Source organism: Arachis duranensis, chromosome 6, assembly GCF_000817695.3.
Source record: "Arachis duranensis cultivar V14167 chromosome 6, aradu.V14167.gnm2.J7QH, whole genome shotgun sequence".
Lineage (NCBI taxonomy): Eukaryota > Viridiplantae > Streptophyta > Magnoliopsida > Fabales > Fabaceae > Arachis > Arachis duranensis.
This window is the reverse complement of record NC_029777.3, coordinates 94307948-94325024: the sequence shown is the minus strand read 5'-3', so window position 1 is coordinate 94325024 and position 17077 is coordinate 94307948. Positions and strand designations below refer to the sequence as shown.

Here is a 17077-nt window from a genome sequence, read left to right as displayed (position 1 = left end):
AATATCTTAGATAGAAACAAGCGTGTTTGAATAGAAAACAGAAATAATTGCATTAATCCATCGAGACACAGCAGAGCTCCTCACCCCCAACAATGGAGTTTAGAGACTTATGCCATCAAAGAATACAAAGTTCAGATCTAAAAATTTCATGAGATACAGAATAAATCTCTAAAAGTTGTTTAAATATTAAACTAGTAACCTAGGTTTACAGAAAATGAGTAAACTAAGATAGATAGTGCAGAAATCCACTTCTGGGGCCCACTTGGTGTGTGCTAGGACTGAGACTTGAGCTTTTCACGTGCCTGGGCTGTTTCTGGAGTTAAACGCCAGGTTGTAACCTGCTTTGGGCGTTTAACTCCAACTTGTAACCTGTTTCTGGCGTTTAACGCCAGAATGGAACATGGAACTGGCGTTAAATGCCAGTTTACATCATTTATCTTCGAGTAAAGTATGAACTATTATATATTTCTGGAAAGCCCTATATGTCTACTTTCCAACGCAATTGAGATCATGCCAATTGGACTTCTGTAGCTCCAGAAAATCCATTTCGAGTCTAGGGAGGTCAGAATCCAACAACATCAGCAATCCTTTTTCAGCTTGAATCAGATTTTTGCTCAGATTCCTCAATTTCAGCCAAAAAGTACCTGAAATCACAGAAAAACACACAAAATTATAGTAAAGTCTAGAAATATGAATTTTGCATGAAAACTAATAACAACATACTAAAAAGTAGCTAGAACCTACTAAAAACTACCTAAAAATAATGCCAAAAGCGTATAAATTATCCGCTCATCACCTTCAAGTTCTCATAAGCATCGGTCACACTGTCCACCATGTGACCCTAGAGCTCGGCATAATCAGCCTGGGCAGACTGAATCCTCTCCCTGGCCTCCAATAGCTCGCTATAAGTGAGGGTGTAGCTCTCTTTATATTTTTTCGCCTTCTCCCCAGACAACTTTGCAGCAGTAGCTCGTGATTTCTCCCTTTCCACATCCAACTCCAGCTTAATCACCTTAGCATCAAGCTCATCCTTCAACCCTTGATTCTGTCAAATTCAGACTTGGCATCTTCGATAAAAGCTTTAGTGGCACGAATGGGAGATTTCATAACAACCCGCGATAAAGCCGCACCAATATTGGCCATTCGAATACTATTACTTGTAACAAAATCAAGATGATGAAGAATAGATACATCATCCAAAGGAATCTCACCATGGGGTGCAATTAGCTTGGTAGCAAAACCCACACTATCAAAATCCTTGTCATTCAGATTATAAGAACCAACAGTTTTTTGTCGTTTTGGGGGAGGACCAGCAGTAGTAGGAGAGGAAGAAGCAACGGAAGTCGGCCGAAGAGGGTCAGAAGGAATCACACAGACCTGAGGAGTCAGAATGACCTTCCTCGGCCCAGAAGCATCCGAGGTCGGCTTCTTCGGAGGTAGTTGGAAAGACCCTTCTCCAGAAGTCTTCGCTGTCAAATTCTGTGCAACTGTCGCTTTCTTTGCCTTACGAAAGGCCTTTATGGAGTCCGTAGATTTCACCATCTCTGAAAACAGAAACCAAGAAAACAAGTTATGATTAAGGAATGGGTAAATCAGCAAATAAGCAAAAAGAAAGCTATCAAGAAAAGAAGTCGGCCACTACCCAGTTCAGCACGGAGAAGGAAAGGATCTCCTAGAAACCTCTTCGTGTCTAGATGGGGGGGAACTAACACACTCACAAAGACCTGCTCAACCTCATCCAAACTTTCCCAAGAATACTTAGTTACTACTACATTTTCTTGCCAACATAAGGGAAGGTGGGCTCATTGTTCTCATCTAAGAAAAAAGGGTGAACACCCTCAACAGCTTGAACCTTGAAATAGTAATTCTTAAAGTCCTTAAAGGACTCATCAAACATAGAGAACACTTTCCTCCCTTAAGAAGCTCAGAATAAAATCCAAGAAGCTTTCTTCTTAGCTACTCCAGGCTTTGTCAACACAAAAAGATACAGAAAGAGAGTTACAGTAGGTTGGACACCCAATTCTTGACACAACAATTAAAAAATCTTTATAAAACCCCATGAGTTCGGATGGATCTAAGAAGGGGCAACATTACAAGACCACAACAGGTCGGGCTCAAAGGCAAAAAAAGGGATGGTGATACTCATTTGACTAAAAAAGTAGTCATAAGCATAGAAAAAATGACGTTCCCCCTGAGTTAAGGAAGGAAAACTAACCCTTTCCTCAGGGTCAGGCGACTCCAATTCATAATTCTTCTCTTCGTTCCTATCACTACAAATCCTACGGAACCTCCTAAGCCTTACGCAGTACTCAGGATCAGCTACGGTCACACACATTAGAACTATCGAATCCAGCCAATCAGCCATACCAGCAGGAACTTTTGAAGACATCTCGACAATATTTTTTCGTGAAGACATAGACCAACTAGTCCTACAGTAAGAAAAAGAAAAAACAGTCACTACCAAACAACTCGAACAATAAGAAAATACAAAAAGAAGCAATCAGGAAGTGTCAGATATAGCAATAAAAGGGAAACCCCATGACTCACAGAAAGCGGAGGACCAACACTAAAGTCCAGGGGCACCCTTTGGAGGCAACAACAAGGCAAGAACCCAGAAAAAAGAAGTCGACACAAAAATCCGTGCCCTAAACCGGCCCTAACCCTTTCAAACAAAAACTACAAGGAGTTCAATCATTTTTTGGTAGCATCTCTCCATACAAACAGCAAAGACCATGATTATCACAGACCATGCAGAGAACCATCAAGAAAGTTTCAACCTTTTTTCTACCAAAAGCTCAACCGAAAGTACCAGCATTCCCTCATACATTCCTCAACATAATCAAAACTGCTGGTAGCAACAGAAACTCAAAGGTGCACATTTTAATAAAAATAGGAGCAGTAGGAAAACCACGACGTCAATCGAAAACAAAGATGCAATATCTTTGCAAAAGGATCAAGCTTCTCAAGACGAACTCAATAAAAATCAAAACTTTGCAAAACATGCAACAATGAAAGCATACATAAAGATGATTATCGAAACGTAAAAAGGAAGGAGAATACTAACCTGTGGAAGAAGAGAAAACAAGTGCGAGGGAAGAAGCGACAATCAAATCTGCACCAACGATCGTTTTTTAGCAAAGTAAATGAGAAGCCTGGGGACGTGAGAATAGAGAAAGCAGACGAACGAAGCACCTCAGTAAATAACAAGTAAAGAGCGAAGAGAAAGGAAAGAAGAAATTGAAAATGATTCTTCAAATTTCAAAATGAAATGTAAAAGAGGGAAAAGAGGAAACGGAAAAGGAAAATTAATGAAGCTTTTAAACCCTCGCACGTTCCCAAGGAAGCGCAACCCGCGCTGCAATTAAAAAAGAAAAGAATGAAAATGCTTCGCATTCAAGGAATCCCAGCAGGAGTTATATAGGAGATCGACTAAAGGAAAAATACTTGAGCACGACTTCCTCAAAGGGGTCGAAGTCTAAAGACACGACCTCAAGGGAAAGATCGAGCTCAAGTAGGGGCACTGTTCATACCCTGGGTCGAGCTATGCGACCCGAGTTAATTGAAGACAAGAGCGCTCGACCTCTTCAGGTTGGGTCGCCCCCGACCTCTCCTTAAAGAGTTTGGCCAAATAGCCACAGAGGCCCAAGTAGGCCCAAACGAAGGAACACAGCCCACTCTAAAGGCGGCTAAGCCTAAAAAGATAAGGCGGTTCCCCTAAAAAGATAAGATAAGATAACTAACTTATCTTAAAGGACCCCCCGCACTACTATAATTACACTAGAGTACCCAGGTATAACTCATACTATGATTCTACACAAAATTCTACCTATTTCGAGGGTTACCTGAAATTGTAGGTCGATCTCGATCGAGATCTTCTGTGTGGGTCAGAGCTGTTGTTGTTCGACTTGTGGGACTTGGTGATGGTGTTGATCCTTCGTCCCCAGAGGGTGGGGTACCTGCAAGGGACTCCGATGCTTAAGTTAGCAAGGGTATTAAGCAGGTATTGAGTAGAATCAGAGTATGAGTTATACCTAGGCGCTCCAGTGTATTTATAATGGTGTAGAGTGACCTTTGCGGATAAGATAAGTTAGTTATCTTATCTTTATCTTTATCTTTATCTTTCATGGGAACCACCCTTATCTCTATAGGCTTGGGCTGCCTTTGGATTGGGGTCGTGTTACTCTATTTGGGCCCTTTATAGGGCTTTCCTGTGATTTGGCCGAGCTCTTTGAGAAGAGGTCGGGTCATCCTGACCTGAAGAGGTCGGTCGCTTTGTCTGTAGAACATCCCGGGTCAGACACCTCAACCCAGGGTATGAACACTACCTAAAGCACGTGCTAACTTAAGCATCGGAGTCCCTTGTAGGTACCACCACCCTCCGGTGATCAAGGATCAATAACATCTCCAACTCTACAAGATCGGACACAGCAACACCGACCAATACAGAAGATCTCGTTCGAGATCGACCTTCAGTTTCAGGTAACCCCCGGAACACTCGCTGTCGGTAACAAGGTCACCCTCTGAACCCGTGTTATTCTGAATAAAACCCGACACAGAAGTTAAGTCGAAGTTGATATCGAAGACATCATCGGGGAATGAAATTTTCCAGTATACATCTTCCCTAACGGAAGATAGAGCAGTCAAAGCTGAAATCTCTATTAGGGTCGGATCCATCATTCCATATGAGAAATGAACGTTATTTGTGGCTGGACACAAAAAGTATAAACTAGCCCCAAGAAAGGGGCAGTGTAAGATAAGTCACGAGTGGCAAGTCGAAGAGTAGAAATAATGCCTAAAGACCTCTACATAGATTTATCGGTTGAGGATAATCTCGCATCCACAACGAAAACAAGGAGATAGACTATTTAGGGGTGCTGTTCTAAAGACTTGACTAGAAAAGTATGTAGCTTTGACATTTTTATAGAAGATTAAAGGAAGATGTTCAAGGAGAGATGGGAAGAAAGAAGAAATCGACTCAATTTGTTCCAGGGTAGAAATTGGCCCTAGGTAGGAATATAAAACATTGAAAACTTGAAATAGGAGTAGTACTTGGCTACGCCATAGGGCAGTGGTCTCTACATCAGGATTGTGGGCTCTTTGGGTACCATCATCATCACAAAATTGTGACACATTGGTCACCAAGAGCGAAAGATCCACGATATGAATGTCATCGTCATCCTCTTGAGAAGGAGAAGCAGGAGTAGCAGAAGCTCCACCTGTAACACCCTAATTACCCTAAGCCTTACCTTGTGTCGTAAAGCAAAGGTTAATAAAAGGTTACGAAAATTCTAAAGCTTATAACGTAATATATAGAAAGAAATACTATATTCTAGAAGCCCGATGAAGGATACAGTTCAAAAACAGGATTTGAAAAGCACAAAACGTACACACAAAGCTACAAACTTAACGCACAAGATATAGATATAATATAATAAAACATAAGAGTATAATAGTAGAGAGATCTAGCCACGGCTCGCAGAGTTTAAGCCGGCTAGCTATATACAGGCAATACACAATTAACACAATGCAAGTAAAACACAAGTATAGGCATATATGTCAAGTAATTCAAATAGGCAATTAGGCATGTTATACAATTAGGCATGTTATAACAAGTCGGCAAAGCAAGCAAGCAGATAAAAGATGCACATGATGAATGCCTATCCTATAGGCTATGATATCATATTGCCGGTTCAACTGCCAATCCAACACATCTCCATGGAGACGTCGCCCTTCGGAATCATAATTGGGAATCCCCGAGATATGGTGCTTGGAACACCGTCCAGGATTTTGTACCTGCACACTCTAGTGATCCGAAGGGATGCGAGGGGGATACTCTTGCCACAGTCCTCACATCTCAATGCAAGCGGGATGAACCATCGGCCTTACGCCGCCGCCGCTACCTCGACAAGCGGGATCTAACCACCGTCCCTACCAAGCGCATAGCGTCTCAACAATCTCAATTTTAAAATTGTTACGTCAGAAGTTTTTTGAAAATTCATTATTTCAGTATATCAATGATTCATCATTGCATTCTGAGTCCCAGAATCATCTCAACCACTGTCAATTCATAATTTTCATTCCGAACTCATTACTTCATCAGTTTCTCAATTCATATACTATTCTCCCTTCTCACTCCACCAAACCCATCCTCAGTACACCAGAAACCTAAGCCTCCATTCTCTAACTTTTCAAGGTAATATCAAAATAAATCTTAGGACCTTTCCCATGTTTTGATACCCAAAAAATAATCCAAAGAGTCTTAAATAGGTGTCACAGAAGTTTACAAGCTTGTTGGGAAGGTGAAACCATTAAAAACAAGATTTTAGTTGAAAAACAGGGCATGTGCGTACGCACAAGGGGTAAAAATTTCACCTCTGTTCATCCGCACAAGGCGTGCGAACGCCCTCAACATAGTGCACCTTCCAAGGTGTGAGTGCACACAACTTGCAAATCTTCGTTGGTTATGTCTGCGCAGAGGTCGTGCTAGTGATCCTAACAGCAAGCCTTCCGCTGTTTGTGCATACACACAAGGCTGTGCATGCGCACAGGTTCAAAAACAAACAGGGGTGTGTGTACGCACAAGGCTATGCGTGCGCACACAAACCAGAAATAAAAAATTCTGCAGCATACACAGAATCCTAATTTTGACACCAAACTTTGAATGATCATATCTTTTTCTAAAAAATTCAGATTTCTACAAAATTTAAATCTTTTTAAATCTTGTTCAATTATCTTTCGTTTGATATAAAATACATCAAATTTCAAAAATCATAGCTCAAGATATGATCCGTCAAAGTTAGCCCAAAACTCATTTTTACCAAAAATTCACAAGTTCTCAATTTTCTACAATCCTCAACAAAAATCAAACCAAAACTATACCAAACTCCAATTTACCTCATAACTCACCCTTTGTGTCACAATCCACCATTCATACCAAATTTTCCTTCACCCTTCATTATTCTCAACCTCCAATATCAAATATATAACACTATAATCAATCATCCACCAACACATTCATCAATCATAAATCTATCAATACTAAGCATCATAATCAATCTCATTTCATCTCAATCTAAATCTTTCACACCACCTTTATCAATTTCAACATCATAATTTATCAACATACCCAAAAATCATCAATTCATCATAATTCATCATTCAACAATTCAATAACCAATTCAATTCAAACCTATCCTATGGGTCACTAGCCTAAGTGTCCAGAAATATTATATATTACATAGATGAAACCGAAATCATACCTTGACCGATTCCCAATATGAACCAAAACCCAAATTGAGTGAAATTTGAGCTTCCAATCCACAACCAAGTCACCAACCAACTCCAACAAGCATCAACAATCACTCCAAAGCTCCAATCAAAAGCCAACAATCACAATCTCAATCTATATACATAGAATTTACAACAATTTAACCTAGGGTTCATCAAATCCACAAAACCACAAGAGATTGGAACTTGCTCACCTTACCCAAAGCTGATTGAGTCAAAACCCAATAGGAATCAAAGGCTAGAGTGTACCTAAACACCCAAAATCACAAAATTTTACTCAACACAAAACCCAAAAACTCAAAATTCTTAGGATAGGAAAATGGACAAGGGATTTCAAGAAACTTACCACAAGGCTTAGCTAGAAGTGACGGGCTCAGCGAAATCTTCACATAGCCACCGACGACACGTGAATCGGAGCACCGTAGCTCGAGTTATGGTCAATTGATTGATGAGGTGAATAGTGCTTCATCCTCACTCTCTTCTCACTTTAGCAGCTTTCCCTCTCTTGAAGTGTGTAATGAGCTAAAATGGGGTGCATTTAATTGCTTATATATGTTGGGCTTGGGTCCAACTTGGGCCCAGTCCAACCCGTTAGTGTTTTTGGCCTATTTGGCCCAATTGCAAGCCAAACCTTTAAAATTAACACCAGTTTTCGATTTCTAATATTTTTATGAGGTTTTCTACTGTTTTTAATTATTCCCGCATAGTACTGAACAGACTTGAGCTGGTTCGACCGGTTCAGCTGCCGGTTCACGATTTTTCTCGGTTTTTTGCAGAAAATACATTTTTTGACTCAGAAAAATCTACTGAGTCCAAAAATCAAATTTAAATCCTCCAATTCTCATTCTAAATTTTTAGAACCTAATTTGGGCAATTTAATTATTTAATTAGATGGTTAATTAGTCTCATTTCTTACATTCTCTCCTTCAAATAAGAAATTTTGCCCTCAAAATTTAGTGATTACCTGAGAATAGCTCGGGGTAATCCTTCCGCATCTCGGACTCCAATTCCCAAGTATGCTCTTCCACTCCTGCTCTCTTCTAAGCAACTTTAACCAATGAAAATTCCTTTCCTCGTAGCTTTTTCACACTAGTATCGTCAATACGCACCGGTGTCACTTGAAAAGTCAAGTTCTGCCTCAACTCAACCGACTCGGGTACTAACACATAAGCTGTATCCGATGTATATTTACAAAGCTGTGACACGTGAAATACGTCATGCAAGTTAGACAAGTGAGGCGACAAAGCTACTTGATATGCCACCGGCCCGAATCACCTCAGAACCTCAAACAGTCCAATGAATCTCAGATTCAACTTCTTTGTTTTGTTTTGTTTGCTCGTCCAATCCCAGTTATCGGTGTAACCCTCAGAAACACATGCTCTCCTACTTCAAATTCTAACGGTTTACTTCTCTGGTCCGCATAGCTTTTCTGTCGACTTTGCGCAGCTAAAATCCTTGCTCGAATCTTCTTAATCTTCTTAGTAGTCTCTACCACCAATTCAGAACCTAAAACACTTGCTTCACCGGCTTCATACCAACACAGTGGAGATTAGCACTTTCGTCCATACAAAGTTTCATACGGAGCCATCCCAACGCTCGCATGAAAGCTGTTGTTGTACGCAAAACTCTACCAATGGCATGTAACAGTCCCAACTTCTAGGTTGATCCAAAACACACGCCTTCAGCATGTCTTCCAACGTCTGAATAGTCCTTTTTGACTGTCCATCCGTTTGTGGATGATATGTGGTGCTAAGACATAGCTTTGTACCAAAGGCTTTTTGGAAAGTTCCCCAAAACCTTGATGTGAATCGGGGATCACAGTCCAACACTATGCTCAATGGCACACTGTGCAACCTTATAATCTCCTTGATGTACAACCACGCTAACTCCTCCATTGAATAGTTCACTCAAATGGGCAGAAGATGAGCAGACTTGATTAAGCGATCCACGATCACCCAAACCGTATTAAATCTTGACCTAATCCTCGGTAAATCGGTCACAAAGTCCATTGCAATTCCTTCCCACTTCCATTGAGGAATCTCAAGTGGCTGTAACATTCCTGTTGGTTTTTGATGCTCTATCTTCACCTTCTGACAAGTCAGACACTTGGATACCAGTGTAGCTACATCATTCTTCATCCCAGGTCACCAAAACATCTCTTTTAAGTCATAATACATCTTTGCACTTCCTGGGTGAATGAAAAACTCATTGTTATGAGCTTCTAACAACAAGTCTTGTCTCAATTTCCTGACATCTGGTACACAAATTCTCCCTTTATACCTCTACAATCCTTCATCTTCCCTAGTGAATTTTCCATGTCTCTTCTTACCAACTGGTTGAAATAATTGTTGAAGCTTCTGCTCATCTTGCTGAGCCTTATGTATCTCTGATTTCAACCTACTTGAAATTTGTAACTGGTTTAAACAAGCTCTTCCAACAACTTCACCAATATCCAACTTAAGATCTACAAACTTATCCACTAACTGCTCTTCCTTGATTCTCATCCAAGCTATCGTTGAAGACTTCCGACTCAAAGCGTCTGCTACCACATTCGCCTTTCCAGGGTGATAACTTAGTTCAAAATCATAATCCTTCAAAGTCTTAGAATAAACTAAGATGTCGTCAATGAAAACCACCACGCATTTGTCCAACAAGGAACGAAATACTCTGTTCATGTAATCCATGAACACAACAGGTGCATTTGTTAACCCAAAGGACATCACTGCAAACTCGTAGTGTCCATAGTGCGTCCTAAACATAGTTTTCGGAATGTTGTCCTCTTTCACCCTTATCTAATGGTAACTGGATCTTCAGTCAATCTTGGAAAACACTCCGGCCCTTTGCAATTGATCCATCAAGTCATCTATCCTAGGCAACGGGTACTTGTTCTTCACAGTCACTTTGTTTAACTGCCTGTAATCCACGCAAAGTCGCATTCCTCTGTCCTTCTTCTTTACCAATAAAACTGGAGCTCCCCACGGAGATACACTCGATCGAATGAACCTCTTGTTCAGAAGCTCTTCCAAATGAGTCTTTAATTCTACCAGCTCTATCGGAGCCATTTTATACAGTGCAATCGACACTGGTCTGGCTCCCGGCACTAATTCAATTGTAAATTCAATCTCCCTTTGAGGTGGGAACTCAGAAATATCTTCCGAGAACACTTCTAGAAAGTTTCTAACTACCTGGATTTGATCTAACTTCTCCTACTACAGTGCACCATTATAGAGTTCAGTTAATAACCCTCAGCTACCACTGCTCCATTTTCTCCTTCTGGCATAAAATGAATTGACCGCTCAAAGTAATCCAACAAAACCCAATTTTTTGACAACCAATCAAACCCCAAAATTATCTCCAACCCAATCATTGGTAAACAAATCAAATCATGCACAAAGTCTCTACCCTCAAGCTTAAAACCTACATGCCTACAACCTAACCTAGTCACAATCGTCTGATGCGGAGTATGGACATGTAATTCAAATGCTAATTCTGACACTTTCAAGCCTAGTTCCTCAACTTTGCCAAACGAAATAAACGAATGCGAAGCTCCAATATCATACAATGCAACCAAGATCTTATCACCAATTAAACAGTTACCTCTCATCAGAGGATCCGCCTTAGCAGCATCCCTGGCATTCATAGTAAATACTCGCCCTTTATGTTGACTCTGGCCCGCATTTGGGTTCTTTTGACGAGTACAATCCCTCACAATGTGACCAGGTAATCTGCAATTGAAGCAACCACCTATACCAATCTTGCAAAAGTCATTTGGATGAAAACGTCCACAACGCACACAAGTTAAATCCAGAGAAATCTTACTCTGATTCCCTCTCCCTTTAGCATACTGAAACTGATCATGAGTATTCCTTCCGAAGCCTCCTTGACCTTGAGGCGCATGTCTTTCTTTCTTAAAATTCTGACCCCTCGGCTGAAAGTACTTACCATGTTCCCAACTAGTGGTTCCTCCACGAGTGTCCCTTGACGAGGCTACCATCTTTGCATATTCCTCAACAACTCTCACCTTATTCACTAGATCGGAGAAAATCCAAATCTTCAAAGGAGCCATAGCAGTCATGATGTTATCCTTCAAGCCCCTTTGATACTTGATGCACTTCCAGCTTTCATAGGTCTCCGGGGCACCCTGACACCCCTAGAGAACCTACAAAGCCCCTTGAATCAGCTAGTATAGTCCGCCACAGACAAAGAACCTTGCTTCAGCTGCATAAGCTCCATCTCCTTCGCTTCCCTAGTAGATTCAGGAAAGTACTTCTTGTAAAAAGCCGTCTGGAATACATCCCAAGGGATATCGGCATTCTAAAACTGTAGCAAGCGGCATTCTCCTTGCCACCAATGTTGAGCCTCTCCCAAAAGCTGATACATAGAAAACTCTACATACTGGTTGTTCGGAATATGATGTGCTTGTAATGCACGCTCTAGGGCCTGGAACCAATTATCCGCTTCTGTAGGATTGGTTAAACCTCTGAAACTTGGTTGATGAACCTTGAGAAAAGTAGCCAAGGTCATCAGAGCACCTCCCATATTATCATCATTTCCTTCCGTATTATCATATTCATTTCCATCTCCGTTTTCTTTCCCAGCCAGTTGGCCCAACCTCTGCACAGCTTGCAGAGTCGCAGCAGCATTAGCCTCCATGGTATTCACAAGATTTGCCATTGCCGCTATGAACTCGACATGTTTATTGGCCAGTTGCTCATTTCTACTCTCTCTTCGTGAACGTGTACAACCTCATTCGCGAGTGGCCATTAGGGTTCCTGTCTACACCAAAGAATCGATATCAAGGTGATCAGTCTCAATATCAAAATCCTAGTGCTTCAATTATACCAAAAGGCACTCACAAACAAGCATGATATGCAATATCAAGTAGATATCCTAATAGCATCAAAGAAAAGACACATAGAGTATGCAATGAAACACAATCGGTCCATTCCTCAGGCTTACGAGGACGACCGCTCTGATACCACTAAATGTAACACCCTAATTACCCTAAGCCTTACCTCGTGTCGTAAAGCAAAGGTTAATGAAAGGTTACAATAATTTTAAAGCTTATACGTAATATAATGAAAGAAGTACTATATTCTAGAAGCCCGATGAAGGATACAGCTCAAAAACAGGATTTGAAAAGCGCAAAACGTAACACGAAGCTACAAACTTAACACACAAGATATAGATATAATATAACAAAACATAAGAGTATAATAGTAGAGAGATCTAGCCACGGCTCATGGAGTTTAAGCCGGCTAGCTATATACAGAAAATACAAAATTCTGAAAGTTAAAATAGCTTATACAAGTTTTTCTCTCAAAGTAAGCCTCTAGGCAAAAGTAAATACAAAAGTGAGAGATTAATACAAAATAATCAAAAAGACTTCAAAACGGAATAGAGATCCTCTGCTATGTCACCACCAAAGCAACTCACCGAGGTGGGTTGCAACCTGTGATGAGCGGATATTTTATACGCTTTTTGGGGGTAATTTCATGTAGATTTTAGTATGTTTTAATTAGTTTTTAGTAAAATATTATTAGTTTTTAGGCAAAAATTATATTTCTGGACTTTACTATGAGTTTGTGTATTTTTCTGTGATTTCAGGTATTTTCTGGCTGAAATTGAGGGAGTTGAGCAAAAATCTGAGTTAGGCTGAAAAAGGACTGCTGATGCTGTTGGATCCTGACCTCTCTGCACTCAGAATGGATTTTTTGGAGCTACAGGAGTCCAAATTACGCGCTCTCAATTGGGTTAGAAAGTAAACATCCAGGGCTTTCCAGCAATATATAATAGTCCATACTTTGCACGAATATAGACGACGTAAACTGGCATTCAACGCCAGTTCCATGTTGCAGTCTGGCATCCAGCGCCAGAAACAGGTTACAAGTTGGAGTTCAACGCCCAAAACACGTTACAACCTGGCGTTCAACTCCAGAAACAGCCCAAGCACGTGAGAGGCTTAAGTCTCAGCCCTAGCACATATCAAGTGGGCCCCAGAAGTGGATCTCTGCACCAATTATCTTAGTTTACTCATTCTCTGTAAACCTAGGTTACTAGTTTAGTATTTAAACAACTTTTAGAGACTTATTTGGTATCTCATGACATTTTTAGATCTGAATTTTATACTCTTTGATGGCATGAGTCTCTAAACTCCATTGTTGAGGGTGAGGAGCTCTGCAGCGTCTCGATGAATTAATGCAATTACTTATATTTTTTCATTCAAATATGCGTCTCGATGAATTAATGCAATTACTTAATTATGGAGAAGGTGATGATCCGTGACACTCATCACCTTCCTCACTCCATGAACGTGTGTCTGATAACCACCTCCGTTCTACATCAGATTGAATGAGTATCTCTTAGATTCCTTAATCAGAATCTTCGTGGTATAAGCCAGATTGATGGCAGCATTCATGAGAATCCGGAAAGTCTAAACCTTGTCTGTGGTATTCCCAGTAGGATTCTGGGATTGGATGGCTGTGATGAGCTTCAAACTCGCGAGTGTTGGGCGTGATGACAAACGCAAAAGAATCATTGGATTCTATTCCGACATGATAGAGAACCAATAGCTGATTAGCCATGCTGTGACAGAGCATTTGGACCATTTTCACTGAGAGGATAGGAAGTAGCCATTGACAACGGCGACACCCTACATAGAGCTTGCCATGGAAGGAACCTTGCATTATGGTATTGAGTTGAATATTACATTACAGGAATTCAGAAGACAAAGCATCTCCAAAACTCCAACATATTTTCCATTACTGCACAACAAGTAATTATTTCATGCTCTTTTATTTTTCTAATAATTCAAACTGATAATTATAATTGATATCCTGACTAAGAATAATAAAATAAACATAGCTTGCTTCAAACCAACAATCTCCGTGGGATCGACCCTTACTCACGTAAGGTATTACTTAGACGACCCAGTGCACTTGCTGGTTAGTGGTACGAAATCATAAGAAATCTTGATTTTGATATTGGGATTAAAATTTCGTGCATCAAGTTTTTGGCACCGTTGCTGGGGATTGTTTGAGTTTGAACAACTAAAGGTTTATTTTGTTGCTTAGATTAGGAATAATTTATTTTTGTTGCTATAGAGTCATTAAATTCTGAGTCCTTTATTTCCTTTTCAAAAATTTTTCAAAAATATTTTTTCTCTTTGTCAATTTTTAAATTTTTTGTGAGTTTAGTGTCTTGTTCTAAGTTTGGTGTCAATTGCATATTTTATATTTTTCTTTTAAATTTTCGAATTTCTGTTCTTTGATCTTTAAGCTGTTCTTGTTTACTTTTCTTGTTTGATTTTTAGTTTTTCTTGTTCTGTGCCTTTTCTTGTTTTTCTTGTTCTTTTCCAAAGCATTAATCTTCCAAAAGGAATAATACAAATATACTTCTTCAGAACAAGTGTTACATTTACAGCTCAATTGGCTAGAGCATTGGTTTATGTTCTTGATGATTGGGCACCGGTTCTAATAAAAAAACCCTTTTTCAAAAATAATTTTTCTTGATTTAATCTTGTGCCAAACTTTAAGTTTGGTGTTTTCTTGTTAATTTTGATATAATTTTCGAAAATTATTTTGATTTTCTAAAAAAAAAATTTTAAGTTTGGTGTTCTTTCTTTTGTTTTTGGTGTTCTTGTGCATCTTCAAAGTGTTCTTGAGTCTTCTTTGTGTTTTGATCTTAAAATTTTTAAGTTTGGTGTTCCTTGGTGTTTTTTCTCCAAAATTTTCGAAAACAAAGAGCATTAGATCTAAAAATTTTAAGTCTTGTATCTTTTATGTGTTTTTCTCTTTCATCATCAAATTCAAAATTCAAAAAAAAATTATTATCTTTTCTAACTATTTTTAAGTTACTTTTTTTTCGAAATTTTTTTTAAAAATTCAGATTTCAATTTCAAAATTTTTCAAATCTTATCCTCCTAAGATTTCAAAAAAATATAAATAAATATATCTTTCATCATAAAATTCAAAATTCAAAAAAAAATATCTTTTCTAACTATTTTTAAGCTACTTTTTCGAAATTTAAAAAAAATTCAGATTTCAATTTCAAAATTTTTCAAATCTTATCCCCCTAAGATTTCAAAAAAATATATATATTTTATTATCTTTTTCAAAAATATCCTAACCACTTTCTCTCTTTCCTCAATTTTTTTCGAATATCTTCACAAAATATTTTCAAATTTTTATTTTTAATTTTATTTCATTTTTATTTTATTTTATTTTATTTTATTATTTCGAAAATAAATTTTTATATTTATAAATATAATAAAATTTTTATCTACATCATCTCTTTAATAAAATAAATAATATCAACATCCATATCATCTCCTTTGCTCCATCATGGAACTAAGTGGAAATGAACAGTCCAGAAGGACTCTGGGGTCATATGCTAACCCCACTACTGCTTCATATGGGAGTAGTATCTGTATACCCTCCATCGGAGTCAGTAGTTTTGAGTTGAATTCTCAGCTCATCATCATGGTGCAGCAAAGTTACTAGTATTCTGGTCTTCCACAGGAAGAACCTACAGAGTTTCTGGCACAATTTCTACAAATTGCTGACACAGTACATGATAAGGAAGTAGATCAGGATGTCTACAGATTATTACTGTTTCCATTTGCTGTAAAGGACCAAACTAAGAGGTGGTTAAATAACCAACCTAAGGACAGCATAAAGACATGGAAACAACTGTCAGAAAAATTCTTGAATCACTATTTTCCTCCCAAAAGGATGACACAGCTAAGGCTAAGCATCCAAGGCTTCAAACAAGGAGATAATAAATCCATTTATGATGCCTGGGAGAGATACAGAGAGATGCTAAGAAAATGCCCCTCTGAAATGTTTTCAGAGTGGGTGCAGTTAGACATCTTCTACTATGGGCTTACAGAAAGAGCTCAGATTTCTCTAGACCACTCAGCTGGTGGATCTATACACATGAGAAAAACAATTGTAGAAGTTCAAGAGCTCATTGATACAGTTGCCAAGAATCAGTACCTGTACCTAAGCAGTGAACTTCCCAAGAAGGAAGATGCTAAAACAGCAACTGCTGAACTCAGTCCTGTAGATCAAGCTGCTGAATTCAATCAGCAATTAGATTTTCTAACAAAACAGTTAGCCGAATTCAAGGAGATACTACAAGAAGCAAGAATGGCTAATAAAAATATGGAAGTACAGTTGAAGCAAACAGAACAGCAGTTATCAAAACAAATAACAGAAGAATGCCAAGCAGTTTAATTAAGAAGTGGGAAAATATTAAATACCTCACTTCAAGGTAGCAGGAAGCCAAGAAATGAGCAAACCACCCAAAATCCATCTGAGGACAGTCAGAGCCCAGAGAGGAATAACTCTAGCGCTCAAACGCCAGAAAATGGGTGGAAAGCTGGCGTTGAACGCCCAGACCATGCTCAGGTCTGGTGTTCAACACCAGAAACAAGCAATGAATCGGCGTTGAACGCCCAAAGGAAGCTCAGTTCTGGCATTCAGACGCCAGAAACAGGCAAGGACCTGGCGTCTAACGCCACTCCAGCTTCCACCCCTGGCATTCGAACGCCAGTGGGAGGTCAGACACATACAAGTGCTGATAACAACCCCTCTAAAAAGGCTTCTCAACCCACATCTGTAGGCAATAAACCTACAGCAACTAAGGATGAGGAATATAAAGCCAAAATTCCTTATCCTCAGAAACTCCGCCAAGCGAAACAGGATAAGCAATTTGCCCGCTTTGCAGACTATCTCAAGACTCTTGAAATAAAGATTCCGTTTGCAGAGGCACTTGAGCAAATACCCTC

At 39.3% G+C, this 17077-nt stretch overlaps 1 protein-coding gene across 1 annotated transcript; it reads right to left on the bottom strand.

Annotated features, from left to right (window-relative positions):
- Window positions 1-10097: 10097 nt before the first annotated feature.
- Window positions 10098-11362, bottom strand: LOC107494661 (uncharacterized). The gene is made up of 2 exons (XM_016115701.1): window positions 10604-11362; window positions 10098-10493 (listed from the first exon to the last, which is right to left on the bottom strand). Exons 1-2 carry the CDS (start codon window positions 11360-11362, stop codon window positions 10098-10100), a joined length of 1155 nt encoding a protein of 384 aa, XP_015971187.1.
- Window positions 11363-17077: the final 5715 nt, after the last annotated feature.

What these genes read in the sequence shown, in the direction of transcription:
- LOC107494661 (XM_016115701.1), bottom strand. Translation starts at nt 11,362, where the DNA reads ATGACTGCTATGGCTCCTTTGAAGATTTGGATTTTCTCCGATCTAGTG. An exon ending in ATTGGTTGTCAAAAAATTGG is followed by an intron (nt 10,494 to 10,603) that starts GTTTTGTTGGAT and finishes GCACTGTAGTAG; the next exon opens with GAGAAGTTAGATCAAATCCA.